At 45.1% G+C, this 16,419-nt stretch overlaps 1 protein-coding gene across 2 annotated transcripts in view; it reads left to right on the top strand.

Annotated features, from left to right (window-relative positions):
* COL6A6 (collagen type VI alpha 6 chain) overlaps nucleotides 1-16,419 on the top strand; it is an 86,460-nt gene that overhangs the window by 18,314 nt on the left and 51,727 nt on the right. The window contains exons 2-8 of one of the 2 annotated variants that reach the window (XM_007666173.3): nucleotides 2,448-2,497; nucleotides 4,097-4,183; nucleotides 6,870-6,967; nucleotides 7,878-8,468; nucleotides 9,932-10,552; nucleotides 11,894-12,454; nucleotides 15,495-16,052. In XM_007666173.3, coding sequence (XP_007664363.2) covers nucleotides 6,901-6,967; nucleotides 7,878-8,468; nucleotides 9,932-10,552; nucleotides 11,894-12,454; nucleotides 15,495-16,052 — 2,398 coding nt within the window. In that variant the 5' untranslated portion in view covers nucleotides 2,448-2,497; nucleotides 4,097-4,183; nucleotides 6,870-6,900. The remainder of the gene's footprint in view (nucleotides 1-2,447; nucleotides 2,498-4,096; nucleotides 4,184-6,869; nucleotides 6,968-7,877; nucleotides 8,469-9,931; nucleotides 10,553-11,893; nucleotides 12,455-15,494; nucleotides 16,053-16,419) is intronic. The other variant, XM_007666174.2, reaches the window with a different exon arrangement.

Here is a 16,419-nt window from a genome sequence, read left to right as displayed (position 1 = left end):
AAACTCGTAACAGATCTGATAATACTTAATAGTAGTAACAATAATAATGTGTGTATTTTAGAGGTCTCTCAAGTACAGCTGATGCTTGACAGCCTTAAGGAATCGATTCTGAATACTCCAGGCGGGAAGCCAAGGGATGTAGGAGGAGATTAGTTTTACATCTGTATTTTATATTAGAAGCATTTGGTTTCCTGGGCAGTTGTGCCTTAAAGTGATCCAAACAAAAAATGATACTGCTGTTAACATCAAGGAAGAGATTTATTTCCAACCTCTTCTTGTGCAATTCAGTGTGAATGGAGCATAGCAGACTACAGACTTTATATGTAACCACACAGTCCCAGCCTCTGAGGGAGTATAAAGGAGTTGAGGCTTTTAGAGAGGGGGACAGCTTAGGAACCGAAGACCTGTTCTGAAGAGCTAAGACTTGATTTTGGATCTCTTTAGCACTGCTTGGAGGCTCTAAGGTTTGCCAGAGAGTTGGGATGAATGATTGAGGCCGGGAGTCCAGCCCAAAAAGTTGGGAGGTTGAAAAGAGTGACTTCTCCCCACAGCTGGAAACACATGGGGGTAATACAGCATGAAAGCACACCCAAAAAAAATCTCAAGTGACCAAGCCAAGGCATGTAATTGCAAGCAAAAGATGCACGTGTCCATCATTTTTTAGAGGAAATCCTGTGGGGAAGAGAAGAGCTGAAGTGATTGGAATGCTTATTCAGGTGGGATTAATCTGGGAAGTTCTTTTGGAAGATGTAGTTAATGTTCATAGTTAGAAGTTCTCTGTCATGGACCTGACTTAGCAGAGTGAAATTTGGGCAGATAAGATTCCCCCTGATTAGAGGAATTATTATGATAGACTGAGATTTCAGTAGAATCCTGAATGCGGGGAGGCATGTGCTTTGACCAGTGAGAGAGGGGGAAAAGGATTTTTTGGCAGTTCTTCCCGAAGTGATCCAAGAGTTCAGAATATTTTATGGTATTTGTTAAGCACTTACTACGTGCCGGACGCCGAACTAAACACTGGGGTAGATGCAAGCTGAGCAGGCTGGATGCAGACCATACCTCACGTGGGGCTCACAGTCCGAATCCCCATTTGACAGATGAGGGAACTGAGGTGCAGAGAAGTTTAGCGACTTGCCCAAGGTCTCACAGCAGACAAGTGCCCATTGAGTGAGTGATTTGAGCTCAGGTATTTAATCCCCGTTTTACGAATGAGGAAAATGAGGTACGGTCACACGACCGGCAAGTGGCGGGGTCAGGATTAGAATCCAGGTCCTTGCGACTCCCAGGCCTGTGCTCTACCCACTAGGCAACACTGCTTCTCCCAGAATTTTAATCTGGTCTAGTTGGTTGGAAAAGTGAAGAGGTGTGTGTATAGGTAACGGCAGAGGAGTAGAGTATGCTCACAAGTAAGAGACTAGCTAAGGATTTACAGTGGGCTAGTAAACACTCAAGTTTCATACAGGGTACTTTCCAAGCGCTTAGCACAGTGCTCTGCACACAGTAAGCGCTCAATAAATACGATTGAATGAATGAATACAGGGGTGAGGGAGATGAGGGGAATGGATGCAAAGGACTAAAGAAGGCATGAGGAAGGCCACCCTGTTGAGGAACAGAGACTCTCCCGCTGTCCCCGTGGCTGAAGGTAGCACTTCTGCAGAACCCAGATCTTTGGTTGCCATCTGTATCTCTCACATCTGGGAGGCTGAGCGGTGGTTTTGGCCGTGGTTGGCAGGTGGGTACCCATGTTGAGGGGCAGAGAAGGCAAAGGCAGGAGGATCTAGGGGAGACAGCGTGGGCCTCTGGGAGTCGGAGGACCTGGGTTCTAATCCTGACCCTGCCACTTGCCTGTTGTCTGACCGGGCTTCAGCTTCCTCGTTTGTAAAATGGGGATTAAATACTTGTCCTCGATCCATCAGTCGGTGGTACCTGAGTGCTTATACGGCAGTTAGTAGACGTATTCCCTGCCCACAATGAGCTTACACCTTCCTACTTAGATTGCGAACACTAGGTGGGGTAGAAACTGCCTAACCTAATTATCTGGTATTATCCCCAAGCTTAATAGAGTGCTTGGAACATAGTAGGGGCTTAAATATTATTGATGAGTATTATTACTGGCACCTTCCTCCCCCAAAGGCTAATTAGGTGCACTTGTGGACCTAGTAGCAAGTAGTTCCTCTGCACTCGAGAAGCTGTCCGTTTATTGTTGTACATTACTCTCCCAAGTGCTTAGAACAGTGCTCTGCACACAGTAAGCGCTCAGTAATACGACCGACTGACTCCACTGAGTTTTGATATTTGTTGAGTGTTTAGTGCACCTTCAGCAGTAGTACAAAGTCAGCATAGTTTATACTTCATACGGAAAACTGAAGGGCACATGAGCTTTGGGAAAGGGGAGAATTAATTGGACTGATAAACAGAAAATAATCCTTAAGCATAATGTTTTGCAGATATTGGAGGAATGCGAGAAGAAGAAGAGGGCAGAAACTACAGAAACAAGGTCAAGGATTTTGTTCATTATACCAGGAAAGGAAATACTTACTCATAGAAAAATTGTAGGGGAGTAAAAATTAAGGAAAGTAAAAACAATTCCTGTTCCAAAGGAAACAGAGTACTTAGCAGTTCCTTTGTACAGATTTTTTATCCATGGCCAATCAAAATGCATCATTAAAAATGCAAGACCCCTCGTTGGCTTCTGATGCAGGAAAGTTCAGATTTTGAAAATCATAAGCTGAGTGAGGATGAGGGCTGTAGTTTTCTAGCCAGATGGCACCTCCCTTCCTCACACATTCCCCTCTGGTGCTTTCTGTTCCTGCACTGTTGACCAGATAAGCCATGAAAGAAGGGGCGCAGGTGGCCGAGGGGGGCTTTTAATGACCATCAAAGCAGTTCTTAACAGTGTTAAAGTTTCTGCACGTGAGGAAAATGGGTCTCAGTGGAGTCAGTCAGTCATATTACTGAGTGCTTACTGTGTGCAGAGCACTGTACTTAGCACTTTTAAGAGTAAAGTACAGCAATAAACAGTTCCTCAAGAGCAGAGGCATTCTCTCTCGCTACTCTCGTACTTTCCCAAAAACTTGTTGCCCACTCAGTAAATGGCTGACAGTTTCAAACATCAGACACCTCAGAGAGGTAGGAACAACCAAGCCCATATTCAGGAGCCATTTCATTCTGGACCTGAAGATTCAGTCAATCACTAGTGTATTTTGAGGGCTTGCTGTGTGCAGAGCTCTGCCTACAGGGCTGGGGAAAGTACGACAAGATCAGTAGTCATGCTTGCTGCCCTCAAGGAGCATACACTCTAGTAAGGAAGATGCCACTAAAATAATTTACAGATAGAGAGAAAGGGATAGATACGAGAGAGAGTACTTTAAGTGGCAGGGTATGAAGATATCTATGTAAGTGCTATGGGAGAGTGAGAGTGCAGGATTGAATGCCTGCAAGTTGACGGTTAGGAGTTCCTGCTGGATGTGGAGAAGAACGGGTAGCTGTCGGAGTATTTTGAGGAGTGGGAAGATGTGCGCAGAATGATAAGAAAAATGATCTGGGCAGCGGAGTGAAGTATGAACTGGAGTGGGAAGAGGGAGGTCAGCGGGGAGGCAGATGCAGGAGACTACATCTGCTTGAAATCAGAAAACTCAAAATGCCCTGTGGGACGATTGCACTTTTAGAGTCTCCTGAAATCCCAGAATAAAGAAAAATGTTTTCCACTTCCAATACCGGCAAAAAGATTTGTTACACCCCGGCAGTCCTGTCATCCGAAAGTACGATCCTTGTGATTGGGAATATGTGTCTTCCTTGTTTTGTATTTCCCAAATGCTTAATATAGTGCATTGTGCTCAATGGGTGTTCAAGAAAAACTGTTACTGCTGTTACTATTCCTAATACTTTGATGTGGAAATGTGTGCCCAAGTCCTCAGTTGTCCCACAGACCCAAGCAATATAAGCTGGACTCTGTCATCTACCAGTGATCTTTGTGATAAGAACTCTAAAAAAAGCAGATGGCAGAGATGAAGGTGGTGGTGATGATGCTAAAGGTAGGGGTCCACGATAGTGCTATTTGTGGATGAGTCACCTGAGGTTTCTTTTATTTTTCTAGGACCTGAGGAAAAAACTGTTTTGCCTTTTTCGTGGCTCCAGATGGTCCATATGATTTGAAGCCTGCAGAAAGCACTTGAGCAAGAAGGTCAGTGGCCCTTGAGAACCTCAATTCCTAGAATAATTTCACTCTGCGTGTTCTTCCAGATGCAGGCTGTTTAGACTGTGGGCTACTAACTGACACAGGTGCTGCGCTTCCATAGGACTGGGGTTTTGAGAAGTATTTTTTTTCCAACCTCCCCCAAGTTTGGGATGGGGTGGTTTCTGCAGGAAGACAATGATGTTCCCACATGAATAGGAAACCTTGGAGGTTGTGAAAAGGAAACCAACTTCCCTCTACTTTTTCCAGATTTTTCTGCTTGAAGCAGATAAACACTGTCTTCAAATGGAGGCCATTTCCCAGAATGGTAATAAACTGAGCTGTTCCCCTTTTCACTCCCCCCACTCCACCCCTTGTTGTCCCCTCTGTGGCATTTGGAGGACATGTCAAGAATGGTAGAATTTCTGGTGATACAGCCGTGATTGCCCCCAATGCCGTGTCCCCGTGGTTACATCCAGAGCAACGTCCTGGCTCGTTGGCTACACGGCCCTTGCAAAGATATGGCAGATCCCATTCTTATTGGTGGCTCCCCAAACTTGCTGGTTATGCCACCCCTCAGCCACCTCAATAATCTAATTTAAATGGTTTAAGCGCTTACTATGTGCCAGGCAGTGTACTAAGAGGTGGGGTAGATAGAAGCTGATTAGGTTGAACACAGTCCACGTCTCACATGGGGCTCACAATCTTAATCCCCATTTTACAGATGAGGCACAGAGAAGTTAAGTGACTTGCCCGAGGTCATACAGAAGACAAGTGGTGGAAGCGGGATTAGAACCCAGGTCCTTTTGCCTCCCAGGCCTATGCTCTATCCACTAGGCCATGCTACTTCTGGAATCCTTACCCCTTATTGGGCAGGGATTGTCTCTCTCTGTTGCCGAATTGTACATTCCAAGCGCTTAGTACAGTGCTCTGCACATAGTAAGTGCTCAAATACTATTGAATGAATGAATAAATGAATAATATATCTGCCTGTTTGTTTTCCTAATCATTTATTCACTTGTGTCTCTAATTCTCCCTCCTCACTGTGGTGTGTGTGTGTGTGTACTTATTTTATCCTGATTGAACTGTAAAATCCACCAAGGTGGTGGGAATTGAAAATTATAGAAAGTACTTGCTGAGGAAGAACTTGCCATTGAGGATCGGTGAGGGCACTGTATTGTACTTAACAATATAATTGACTAGAGCGTCAGGTATTGTGAATTCTACCAATCAGTGGAATTTTCATGTTTGCTGTGTGCAGAGTAATATACTAAGCACTTGGGAGGCAACAATAGAATAAGTGGACACAAACCCTTGCCCTCAAGGTTCTTACAATCTAGGAGGGGAGGTGGTCATTAAAATAAATTATGTGTAGGGGAAGTGAGGATGGGCACATAAGTGCTGTTTTCATTCATTCAATAGTATTCAATCGTATTATTGAGTGCTTACTATGTGCAGAACACTGTACTAAGCACTTGAGTAGATTGAATATCAAAGCGCTTGTTTGGTACAGACTTAAGCGCATGGGTGATGCAGAAGGGACGTACATTGGGGTAAAAACGAGGTTAGTCAGGAAGGCCTCCTGGAGGAAATACGATTTTAGCAGGGATATGAAGATGGTGAGAATTGTGGCCTGCCAAATATGAAAGGACCAGAGTTCCGGGCAAGAGCGAGGACTTGAGCAAGGGGTTGATGGCCAAAGAGAAGAGATGAAGGCACAGTAAATAGGTTAGTATTAGAGGAGCGAGGTTAGCGAGGAAGCTGAAATTTGTCAAGATTGCATTAGCAGTCAGCTTGTAACAGCAATTTAATGACTGGGTTAACACCACTTGTACGAGTTAATCCAAGAATACGATAGGAAGGAAGTTTTATAAATTGTATTGACAGAATCTTGATAAGAGACCAACAGATCCGGCCACAGCTCATCAATCTTGTGACTGTGCACTTGAAAAAACAGAGAAAGTTTTGGAAATTCTTGTTCCCCTAAACAAACTTAATCCAAGAGCATATGCTGAAAAGATAAAGAAATCTGTAAGTACATAGAGGAGCTGAAACAACTATATAGATTCAGGGTCTTCTGAATTTCTGTCCTACAACAGGAAGATTTTAATCTCCTACAACCTGAAGATTTTAATCTCAACCATAGATAGTTATAATGCATCATTCTAATGCTTGCATTGTTAGACTAATCTAACAAATTAAAATGAATAAAAAGTGAAAGGTCAGGGATATATGATTATTCCCCGGCCCCCAGGGAGAGGGTATTATTTGTATCTGGTAACGAATGAAGAAATACAGTATGACCAGTTTGGCAGGACCAACCCAATTCTGGGTCATCTGAGTAGCCTTCCACAATTTTTCTAGGACTGTCTCAAAAACAGAGGATGGGCCAGACTAAACTGGAAAATGTAAGTCAGCCCAATAATCAGGGAGTCTCCAAGGAGGGAAAGTCACTTTTGTGCTTATGCTGCCAGAGGCGAACGTGGACAGCCGTGAAGACGATCGGATTGCTATTTGGGCTTCAGCAGGCAATGAGATTTCTCTCCGGTGGCCTAGAAATGTCAGCCCTGAGAGGCTGTTATATTTCTGCTTCTGGGTGGAAATGGTGGCAATTATGACTCCCGAGGTCTAACAGAGCAGGGTCCTCTTTACACTCACTGATAATGATGAATGCCTCTGCTTTCTTTTTCTTTAGAAATTAAATTTTGAGGATTTCTGCCCCAGAAATGAAGATGCTTCTGATTTTGTTTTTCATCATAATGTATTCCCGTACTTCAGTGAATCAGGATGCTGGTACTGGAGACTCATTTTTTTCTTTAATCTTTGTGTATAAAACAGTTGATCTTTTGACTTGAAGTTCTGGTAGTTTTTCATCTTCTCACTGTCACGAGGTTTCCTTTGTGTATAAAGTGGTTGATTTTTTTGACTTGAGGTTCAGGTAGTTTTTCGTCTTCTCACCGTCACGAGTTCTCCTTATGAAAACTCGGAGAAGTTCTGGGACTAGAGAAGTTAAGTGGTTTGCCCAAGGTCGCACAGCAGGCAGAGGGCAGAGCTGGGATTAGAACTCAGGTCCTTCTGATTCCCAGGCCTGTGTTCTATCTACAAGGTCACACTGTTTCTCCTGATGTCGTGGCTTTGTGTTGCTTATGAAGGAGCTTGACATTACAGCCTAATCATCATATTTGCCCGAGTGACCCAACCAAAGTTTGTTGAGCTTAGAACGTTTTTTATTTTTCTGAAGCAAGTGAGGAGGGCTAAGGAAAAGTGAGCGGGAAAAAATTGCTAACTGTAGTTTCAGCCTGTTAAAATGCAGAATTCCTGGTCCAACTTAATTCAGGCAACTTTGGGAAAAATATTGGAAGCCTTTTACTCAGATGAGAAAACACCTGCACTTGTTTCGTTATTAGAAAGAAATGCTGTGTCCTTCCAGCTTATTTGACTTCACTTAGTAGAATAATATTTATTAAGCACTTCCTGAGCACTGGAAAAGAGCATACAGGTGGGAATTAGCCACGAATCCTGTCCCTCGAGAGGCTCCCACTCTATACTGGCAGTGTTGGGAAAGTAATTTAAACCATAGAAGATAAAGTACCTTTGCAAATCTTAATGATATTAAAATATGACCGTGAAATCTAAGACTTTGCTTCAGAAAGATAACATATGTCTTTTTCTTTTTTAAAAAAAAAAAATCTTGAATCCGCAGCCCCTGAGTTCGCCGACGTCGTGTTTTTGGTCGATAGCTCTGATAATCTGGGAAACAAGGCCTTTCCCTTTGTGAAAACGTTCGTAAACAAGATGATCAATGCTCTTCCGATTGAGGCCAGCAAATATCGCATCGCTCTGGCCCAGTACAGCGATGATCTGCACAGTGAATTCCAGCTGAACACCTTCAAGAGCAAGAACCCCATGCTGAACCACGTGAAGAAAAACTTTGCCTTCAGGGGTGGATCCCCGCGGCTAGGCCTAGCCCTCCAGAAAGCTCATAAAACCTACTTCTCGGGGCTGACCAATGGCAGGGACCCCAAGCGGTTTCCCCCGGTGCTGGTGGTCCTGGCTTCGGGCCCGTCCGAAGATGACGTGGAAGCGCCTGCCAAGGCCTTGCAGAGAGACAGGGTGAAAATCATCTCCTTGGGGATGCAGGCGGCTTCTGACAGAGACCTGAAAGCCATGGCCACCCCTCAGTTTGATTTCCTCCTTCGCACGATCAGAGAAGTCAGCATGTTTTCTCCTAACATGACGCGGATCATTGAAGATGTAGTAAAATTTGAGGCAGAAAAAGACCCTCAGATACAAGGTGAGGAGTACGATTTGAAGTCCAGAACAACCATAAAGTGTTTGTGAAGAGTGAGGCAGGACAGGGGACTTAAAATATTATCATTCCTACCATCTTTTTCAAAAAGAAGAAGATGCTGGGCTAGATTCGTAGCTTGCCTATGTTTTAAAAAAATGTAATTGTCACTTTGATAATCCTAAATCTGGCAGTTTAGGCTGAAATAAGTGTATGCTTATTTCTGAACTCCAAAAATGGGCTGTGCAGGGGGAGGGCTGAAAAATGATTCTCCAATTTTGAGGTTTTTCTCAAGAATAGAGTTAGGCAGTTTCCATCCTATATTGTTAATCTCCACCTGGGGATATGCCGTCCTTTATTTTTGGAAAAGAAGAAATACGAGCAAAAATGTTGGGAGTGAGAAAACTCTCCGTACTGCTCACATTCTTAAGTTCCATTGGCCACTCAGCTGAACCTGTGTTGCTAACTGTTGCACCTGCCGAGGGCTCTCGTTATATCCCGGCTAGACTACTGTGTCAGCCTTCTCTCTGACCTCCCTTCCTCCTCTCTCGCCCCGCTCCGGTCTATTCTTCACTCCGCTGCCCGGCTCATCTTCCCGCAGAAACGATCTGGGCATGTCACTCCCCTTCTTAAACAACTCCAGTGGTTGCCTATCGACCTCCGCTCCAAACAAAAACTCCTCACTCTAGGCTTCGAGGCTCTACGTCAACTTGCCCCTTCCTACCTCTCCTCCCTTCTCTCTTTCTACCGCCCATCCCGCATGCTCCGCTCCTCCGCCGCCCACTTCCTCACCGTCCCTCGGTCTCGCCTATCCCGCCGTCGACCCCCGGGCCACGTCCTCCCGCGGTCCCGGAACGCCCTCCCTCCTCACCTCCGCCAAACTGATTCTCTTCCCCTCTTCAAAACCCTACTTAAAACTCACCTCCTCCGAGAGGCCTTCCCAGACTGGGTTCCTCTTCTCCCTCTACTCCCTCTACCACCCCCCCTCACCTCTCCGCAGTTAAACCCTCTTTTCCCCCTTTCCCTCTGCTCCTCCCCCTCTCCCTTCCCATCCCCTCAGCATTGTACTCGTCCGCTCAACTGTATATATTTCCATTACCCTATTTATTTTGTTAATGAAATGTACATCGCCTTGATTCTATTTAGTTGCCATTGTTTTTACGAGATGTTCTTCCCCTCGACTCTATTTATTGCCATCGTTCTTGTCTGTCCGTCTCCCCCGATTAGACTGTAAGCCCGTCAAATGGCAGGGACCGTCTCTATCTGTTGCCGACTTGTTCATTCCAAGCGCTTAGTACAGTGCTCTGCACATAGTAAGCGCTCAATAAATACTATTGAATGAATGAATGAAAATGTGAAATACTGATAGACAGTGAAATCATGAGAAATTATCTGCAATTTGGTGGAAAGCAAGGAGGGGACTTTGACTATTGTACTCTTTCTTTTTCTTTCCAATTTTCCCATCGAAGCTTGTCATGACGCGTCAGTTGTGGATATCGTGTTCCTGGTGGATGAATCTGTCAATGGCACGGATGAAAACTTCGAGCACCTTAAAGGATTCCTGATAGAAACCATAGACTCCTTTGATGTAAAGGAGAACTGCATGAGGATTGGTCTTGTGATGTACAGCAATGAGACAAAATTGGTATCACGCCTGGGCACGGGCACAAATAAGTCTGACATTCTGCAGCAGATCGACGGCCTGTCTCCCAAGGCGGGGAGAGCCCTCACCGGAGCCGCCATCAATGTGACCAGGAAAGAAATCTTCAGCAGAGGAGCCGGCAGTCGAAAGTCTCAAGGGGTTCTGCAGATCACCGTTCTGATCACTCATAGATCTTCGGAAGACAACGTGAGCGAGGCAGCTCTGAGCCTGCGCCGGGAAGGTGTGACTGTGTTTGCCGTGGGCATCGAAGGTGCTAACGAGACCCAGTTAGACCAGATAGCTTCTTACCCTCGGGAGCAATACGTTTCCATGGTGAAGAGCTATTCAGACATGGGAGCTTACTATCGGATTTTTCAGAAGAAACTCCGGAACGAGATCCAGAACAAGGTATCCGTCGCCTCAGAACAGACCGAACGCCTCAAATCTGGTAAGCTTCTATACTAATCCTCTTTCTGGATTACTCTGAAAGAAAAGCTGCCAGATATATTTTCCCTGTGACTTCAGGCATTACAGATATGGGGCAAGAAACAGAATTGCTGATCTTTTCTATCTTTACTCAATGATGTGTAAAGTTTTGGAAATGCGGGGGTGTTGTCAGCGTGCCAAACAAGTTGTGCTTTGTCTTCTTCAAAGCCTTTCTGATTCTTCCTCCTACAGGAGGCTTTTGTCCATTAGTTTTTCGTCTCAAGTCATACCTTCGGTAGTTTTGCACACAGTCACCGGTATCAATCAATCGGTGGTATTCATTTAGGGCTTACTGTGTACAGAGTATGATACTTGTTATTACAATACCAAAGAGTCGGGAGACACGTTCCCTGCCTCGACAAGTTTATATAACATACCCCGGTAGCCCTTTTGTGCTTAACAATTTAGAGATTCTACTGTTTAAGCAGTTCCTTCTCTCTGAAAATTATTTTGTCTCCCATTGGGTTGTAAGTTCCTTCTCTGAGGGTAAGGATTATTTCTCTGACGTTTAAGCTAATTTTCCCAAGCACTTATTACGATGCTTTGCACACAGTAGGCATTCAATAAATGGTGTCAGTTGATATATCTACCGGGAGCTGTGGCCTGCATAAGATTGCCCAGAGACACCATGTGCATCCCACCCTTTGGCTGCCCTAGGGAGCTCCACTGGATCAGACCAGCTAAGGGCAGCCTTTGGAATGGCGCTTCCTGGCCGTGGCATCCTAGCCCGGAGAATCCCAGTTAGCCAGAGTAGTTCCCAGACAGCTAAGGATTTTTTTTTAACGGGTATGGCAGTTTGCTCAGCCAATAGGGCAATTCCCTCACTATATTTATCACTTTCTATATGGACAGATTCAGAGCACACAATCCCCACAGTTCTCAGTGGTCTAGGGAAGAGAGAGGTAGAGGGGATAAAAATTTGTTTGTGGGGGAATTGAGGCCGAGAGAGGCTAAGCAACTATCCCATGGACACAAGGGGGAGAACCCGTATCTCCGGATTAATAGCCCAATATTATCTCCGTGGCACCCAAGGCATTTTTTTCAAGAAAAGGAAACTATTACGAAGGTATTGAGAGAGACCTCAATTCCGTCTGCCTCCAGTCTTCAAAGCGCCTGCATCCCTTCTGAACCTTTCGGCAAAATATCCCAGTTTGCCTAGGATGCAGACATGAATGATGATGAACTCTCAGAAGCAAATCATTTCATTAAAAAGAAAGAAAATAGAGTGCTGATTTGGAGAGACATTTCTGTTCCCTTTTGGTTTTATTTTTTGCCTCCTTGCGCTAATTTTTGTTTCTCGTAGGCTGCGCGGACACTGAAGCAGCTGACATCTATTTGCTGATCGATGGTTCGGGAAGTATCCAAGTAGCAGACTTCCAGGAAATGAAAAGATTTTTGGCAGAAGTGATAGGAATGTTCAATATAGGTCCGCACAAAGTTCGATTTGGAGCCGTGCAGTATTCCCACTTATGGGAATGGGAGTTCGAGATGGATAGGTACTCGAACAAGAACGATTTAGTGAAGGCTGTGGAGAACATCAGGCAGCTAGGTGGGAATACCGATACCGGGGCAGCTCTGGATAAAATGCTGCCGTTGTTTCAAAGGGCGAGGCAGCAGCGGGCCCGTAAAGTGCCGCAGCACCTCGTCGTCCTGACGGATGGACTGTCACATGACAGCGTCAGAGAACCTGCGGGAAGACTGAGGGGTGATAACATCAATGTTTACGCCATCGGCGTAAAAGAGGCAAATCACACACAGCTGGAAGAGATCGCGGGATCGGACTCAAGAGTTTACTACGTGCACAACTTCGACTCTTTGAAAGATATCAAAAATCGAGTCGTTCGAAGCATCTGCAGCGAAGAAGGTGAGAGAGATGTTTCTTTTACCTTTTTAAGTCGGCTAATAGGCGGCTTCCTGGGCTACACCACGTTAGATGAGAGCTCATAAAAAAGACAAAAAACAGTCATTCGGCGGTCCCGTTGGAGGTTTGCAAGAAGGTTATAGGGAAGGAAAGGTGAAATGGCATTTCCCAGTCAGTAAAGGGGCTGGTTGCTTACGTTTTCCAGCAGCCACTGGGGATTTCTAGGAAGAGTTTACCTCTGGGGCGGAGGGGCTCTGCAAACATTAAAGGCCCCTTCTGCCCTCTCTTCTGCTGGGACTCTGTGAGGAGGTCGTCTCGGGCTGCGGTTCCCGGAAGCAGGCCTGCGACGTGGTGAGTTGACCTTGACCAGCTAATCAGGTCTGGGGAAAAGTAGGCTAAAGGAGTAGGAGTTTGAAGGTTTATTTCCGACTTTTATGGTTTAAATTTGAATTTCCTCTTGCATTCCTTTCAAGTAAACCTTCCTGAATGAAATGTTATCTGTGAACCGCAAGCCATTACTCTGTTTGGAAATTCTCTCTGTCATGTTTGTCAAGGCTTATATAGAGTTCCCCTTAGATCCTGGCCAGACTTCTTATCTCCTTCATTTCTTCAGAATGCCCCCAGTAGAGGAGGGCTGTGAATTGAGGTTACTTTAGCAAGAAGGTCTGAAAAATTAGTGGAGCCGTATGCGTCTGCATTGAGATGTGAGAAGTGTGGCCTAATGGAAAGGGCATAGGCCTAGGAGCCAGAGGACCTGGGTTCTAATCCTGATCCACCACTTATGTACCACTTATGTAGAGAAGCAGCGTGGCTCAGTGGAAAGAGCACGGGCTTTGGAGTCAGAGGTCATGGGTTCGAATCCCGGCTCTGCCACTTGTCAGCTGTGTGACTTTGGGCAAGTCACTTAACTTCTCAGTGCCTCAGTTACCTCATCTGTAAAATGGGGATTAAGACTGTGAGCCCCTCGTGGGACAACCTGATTCCCCTGTGTCTACCCCAGCGCTTAGAACAGTGCTCGGCACATAGTAAGCGCTTAACAAATACCAACATTATTATTATTATTATTATTACCAGATATCTCACTTATGTGTGACCTGGAGAAAGTCACTTAACTTCTGGGTGCCTCAGCTCCCTCCTCTGCAAAATGGGGACAAACCTGTTTTCTCCCTCCTTCTTAGACTGTGAGCCCCCTGTGGGACTTGATTATCTTGTAATAATAATAATAATAATGTTGGTATTTGTTAAGCGCTTACTACGTGCAGAGCACTGTTCTAAGCGCTGGGGTACATACAGGGTAATCAGTTTGTCCCATGTGAGGCTCACAGTCTTAATCCCCATTTTACAGCTGAGGTAACTGAGGCACAGAGAAGCGAAGTGACTTGCCCACAGTCACACAGCTGACAAGCGGCAGAGCCTGGATTCAAACCCACGACCTCTGACTCCCAAGCCTGGGCTCTTTCCACTGAGCCACGCTGCTTCTCTAGTTCTACCCCCAGGCTTAGTACAGTGCTTGGCACATAGTAAGCACTAAACAAATACCACAGTTATTAATTATTATATTTAAGTAGTCACTTAGGTTCATAACGTAGAAGTTCTTGCCCCTTGAAGATGTGTCCCCAGGGAGAGGAAAAAACACAAGATAGAATCCTTTTCCGATTGTGGCTTGATTTGCCGTAGCACATTTGGAATATATTTTTTGAAGACCTATTTAATAATTATAGTATTTGTTATGCGCTTACTATGTGCAGAGCACTGTTCTAAGCGCTGGGGTAGATACAGGGTAGTCAGATTGTCCCACGTGGGGCTCACATTTTTTAATCCCCATTTTTACAGATGAGGTAACTGAGGCACAGAGAAGTAAAGTGACTTGCCCAAGGTCACACAGCAGACAAGTGGCAGATCCGGGATTAGAACCCACGACCTCTGACTCCCAAGCCCGGGCTCTTTCCACTAAGCCACGCTGCTTCTCTAAGGGTTTAAAGGATTTAAATAGTTTTTCTTAAACTGATATTTTATAAATCACCACTGTGAGATAAGTTATCCCTCAATCATCAGAGCATCCCGACTTTCTCCCTTACTCTCTTCTAATGTTTTTAAGCTTGCTTTTCTTTCTTGATGTTCTAACGTGTGCCTTCCCAGCCCGACTTAAGTGTCCCTTTTCTGGAACAGTTTTTCTGAAAAATGCTCTTTTCTGGGAAGTGGATTCTGCCACCGTGCCTCTTTTGTATTTGCTGTTGGTGGTGTCTGTCTATGCCTGGAGTCGTAGAAACTGCCTGTAACCCCAAGTCACCTCTACAGTCTACGCTTTCTCCACTCCCATGTTCAAACTGTGAAACGCTGCTGGTGGAAATCCAGACACCTGATTGGTCTCATCCATCTCAAATATATTCGCATTGTAATAATAATAATTAGGGTACTGGTTAAGTGCTTTCTATGTGCCAGGCACTGTCCTACGCACTGGGGAGGATACAACTTAATCGGGTTGAACACAGTCCCTGACCCACAAGGGGCTCACACTCTTATTCCCATTTTACGCGTGAGGGAACTGAGGCCCAGAAAAGTGACCTTTTCATTCATTCAGTCGTATTTATTGAGTGCTTATTTTGTGCAGAGTACTGTACTAAGCTCTTATATTCAGCAATGAAGAAAGATGATCCCTGCCCACAATGAGCTCCCGGTCTAGAGGACCCAACATGCCCGAGGTCCCACAACAGACGTTTGGCAGAGCCCGGATTAAAACCCAGGTCTTTCTGACTCCCAGGCCCAGCTCTATCCACTAGGCCACACTGCTTCCTGATGTAACTTCTTTGAGACACTGAGTAAAAGGGAGCCTCTAAACAATTCAAAACTTTCTCAATTTTAAAAAGCTAGCAGCTAAAATTATTGTTTTGCTTTCACTTTCTTCTTGAATTCAGACCACAGAAACTTAGTCGAGATTGTGGTTTGAACTCTTCTTTGGATGTCTTCATGCTGATTGACTATTATTTCGGCTCATTCATTTTCACTGGACTTAAGTGAATACTTGGGTTTTTATCTTACGCAGCTTGCAAAGAGATGAGCGCCGACATCATGTTTCTGGTGGATAGTTCTGGGAGCATAGGAGGAGACAACTTTGAAAAAATGAAAACATTCATGAAAAACGTGGTCAACAGGACTAAGATTGGTGCCAACCAAGTGCAGGTTGGGCTGGTGCAGTTCAGTGACATCAACAAGGAAGGATTCCAGCTCAATCAATATGACACCAAAACAAAGATTTCCGACGCAATCGACGGTCTGTCGCTGATCGGACGGGGCACTCTGATAGGAGGTGCCTTGACCTTCGTGTCTGACTATTTCAGCGTCTCCAAGGGTGCCCGTCCCAACGTCAAAAAGTTCCTTGTCCTGCTCACCGATGGGAAATCGCAGGACGCGGTCAAAGAAGCGGCCGTAGCTCTCCGGCAGGACGGCGTCATCATCTATTCCGTGGGGGTGTTCGGCTCCGAATATTCCCAGTTGGAGGAGATCAGCGGCAGGTCTGACATGGTGTTTTATGTTGAGAACTTTGATATTCTGAAGCCTGTTGAAGATGTTCTTGTATTTGGCATATGCAGCCCCTATGAAGGTAAGCAAATCCTTTATCATCGTTGCCTCAAACCAATCTCCCCCTCTAGGCAGAAAGGGGCCATTTTACCTGGGTCACTACTGAATCCAAGACAGTCAGTAAAAATTGTTAATTTGGTTCTTTATAAGTCCCAGCTTGGCCACCTGCTTATTGCATTACGGAGATGAATCCCCTGATGGAGAATCTAAGTGACGAGGCTTTTAATGTACACAGAGTTTTCTTGCCATTTATTGAACATAACTCTCTGTTTATGGATGTTGAGAGCACAACCTGGAGGAGCCACACGTTATTAACAATAATAATAATAATGATGGCATTTAAGCACTTACTATGTGCCAAGCACTGTTCTAAGCACCGGGGTAGAAAT

This window comes from Ornithorhynchus anatinus, chromosome 8 (genome assembly GCF_004115215.2).
Source record: "Ornithorhynchus anatinus isolate Pmale09 chromosome 8, mOrnAna1.pri.v4, whole genome shotgun sequence".
Taxonomy (NCBI): domain Eukaryota; kingdom Metazoa; phylum Chordata; class Mammalia; order Monotremata; family Ornithorhynchidae; genus Ornithorhynchus; species Ornithorhynchus anatinus.
The sequence above is the reverse complement of the archived record's forward strand: the minus strand, read 5'-3'. Positions and strand labels throughout refer to the sequence as shown.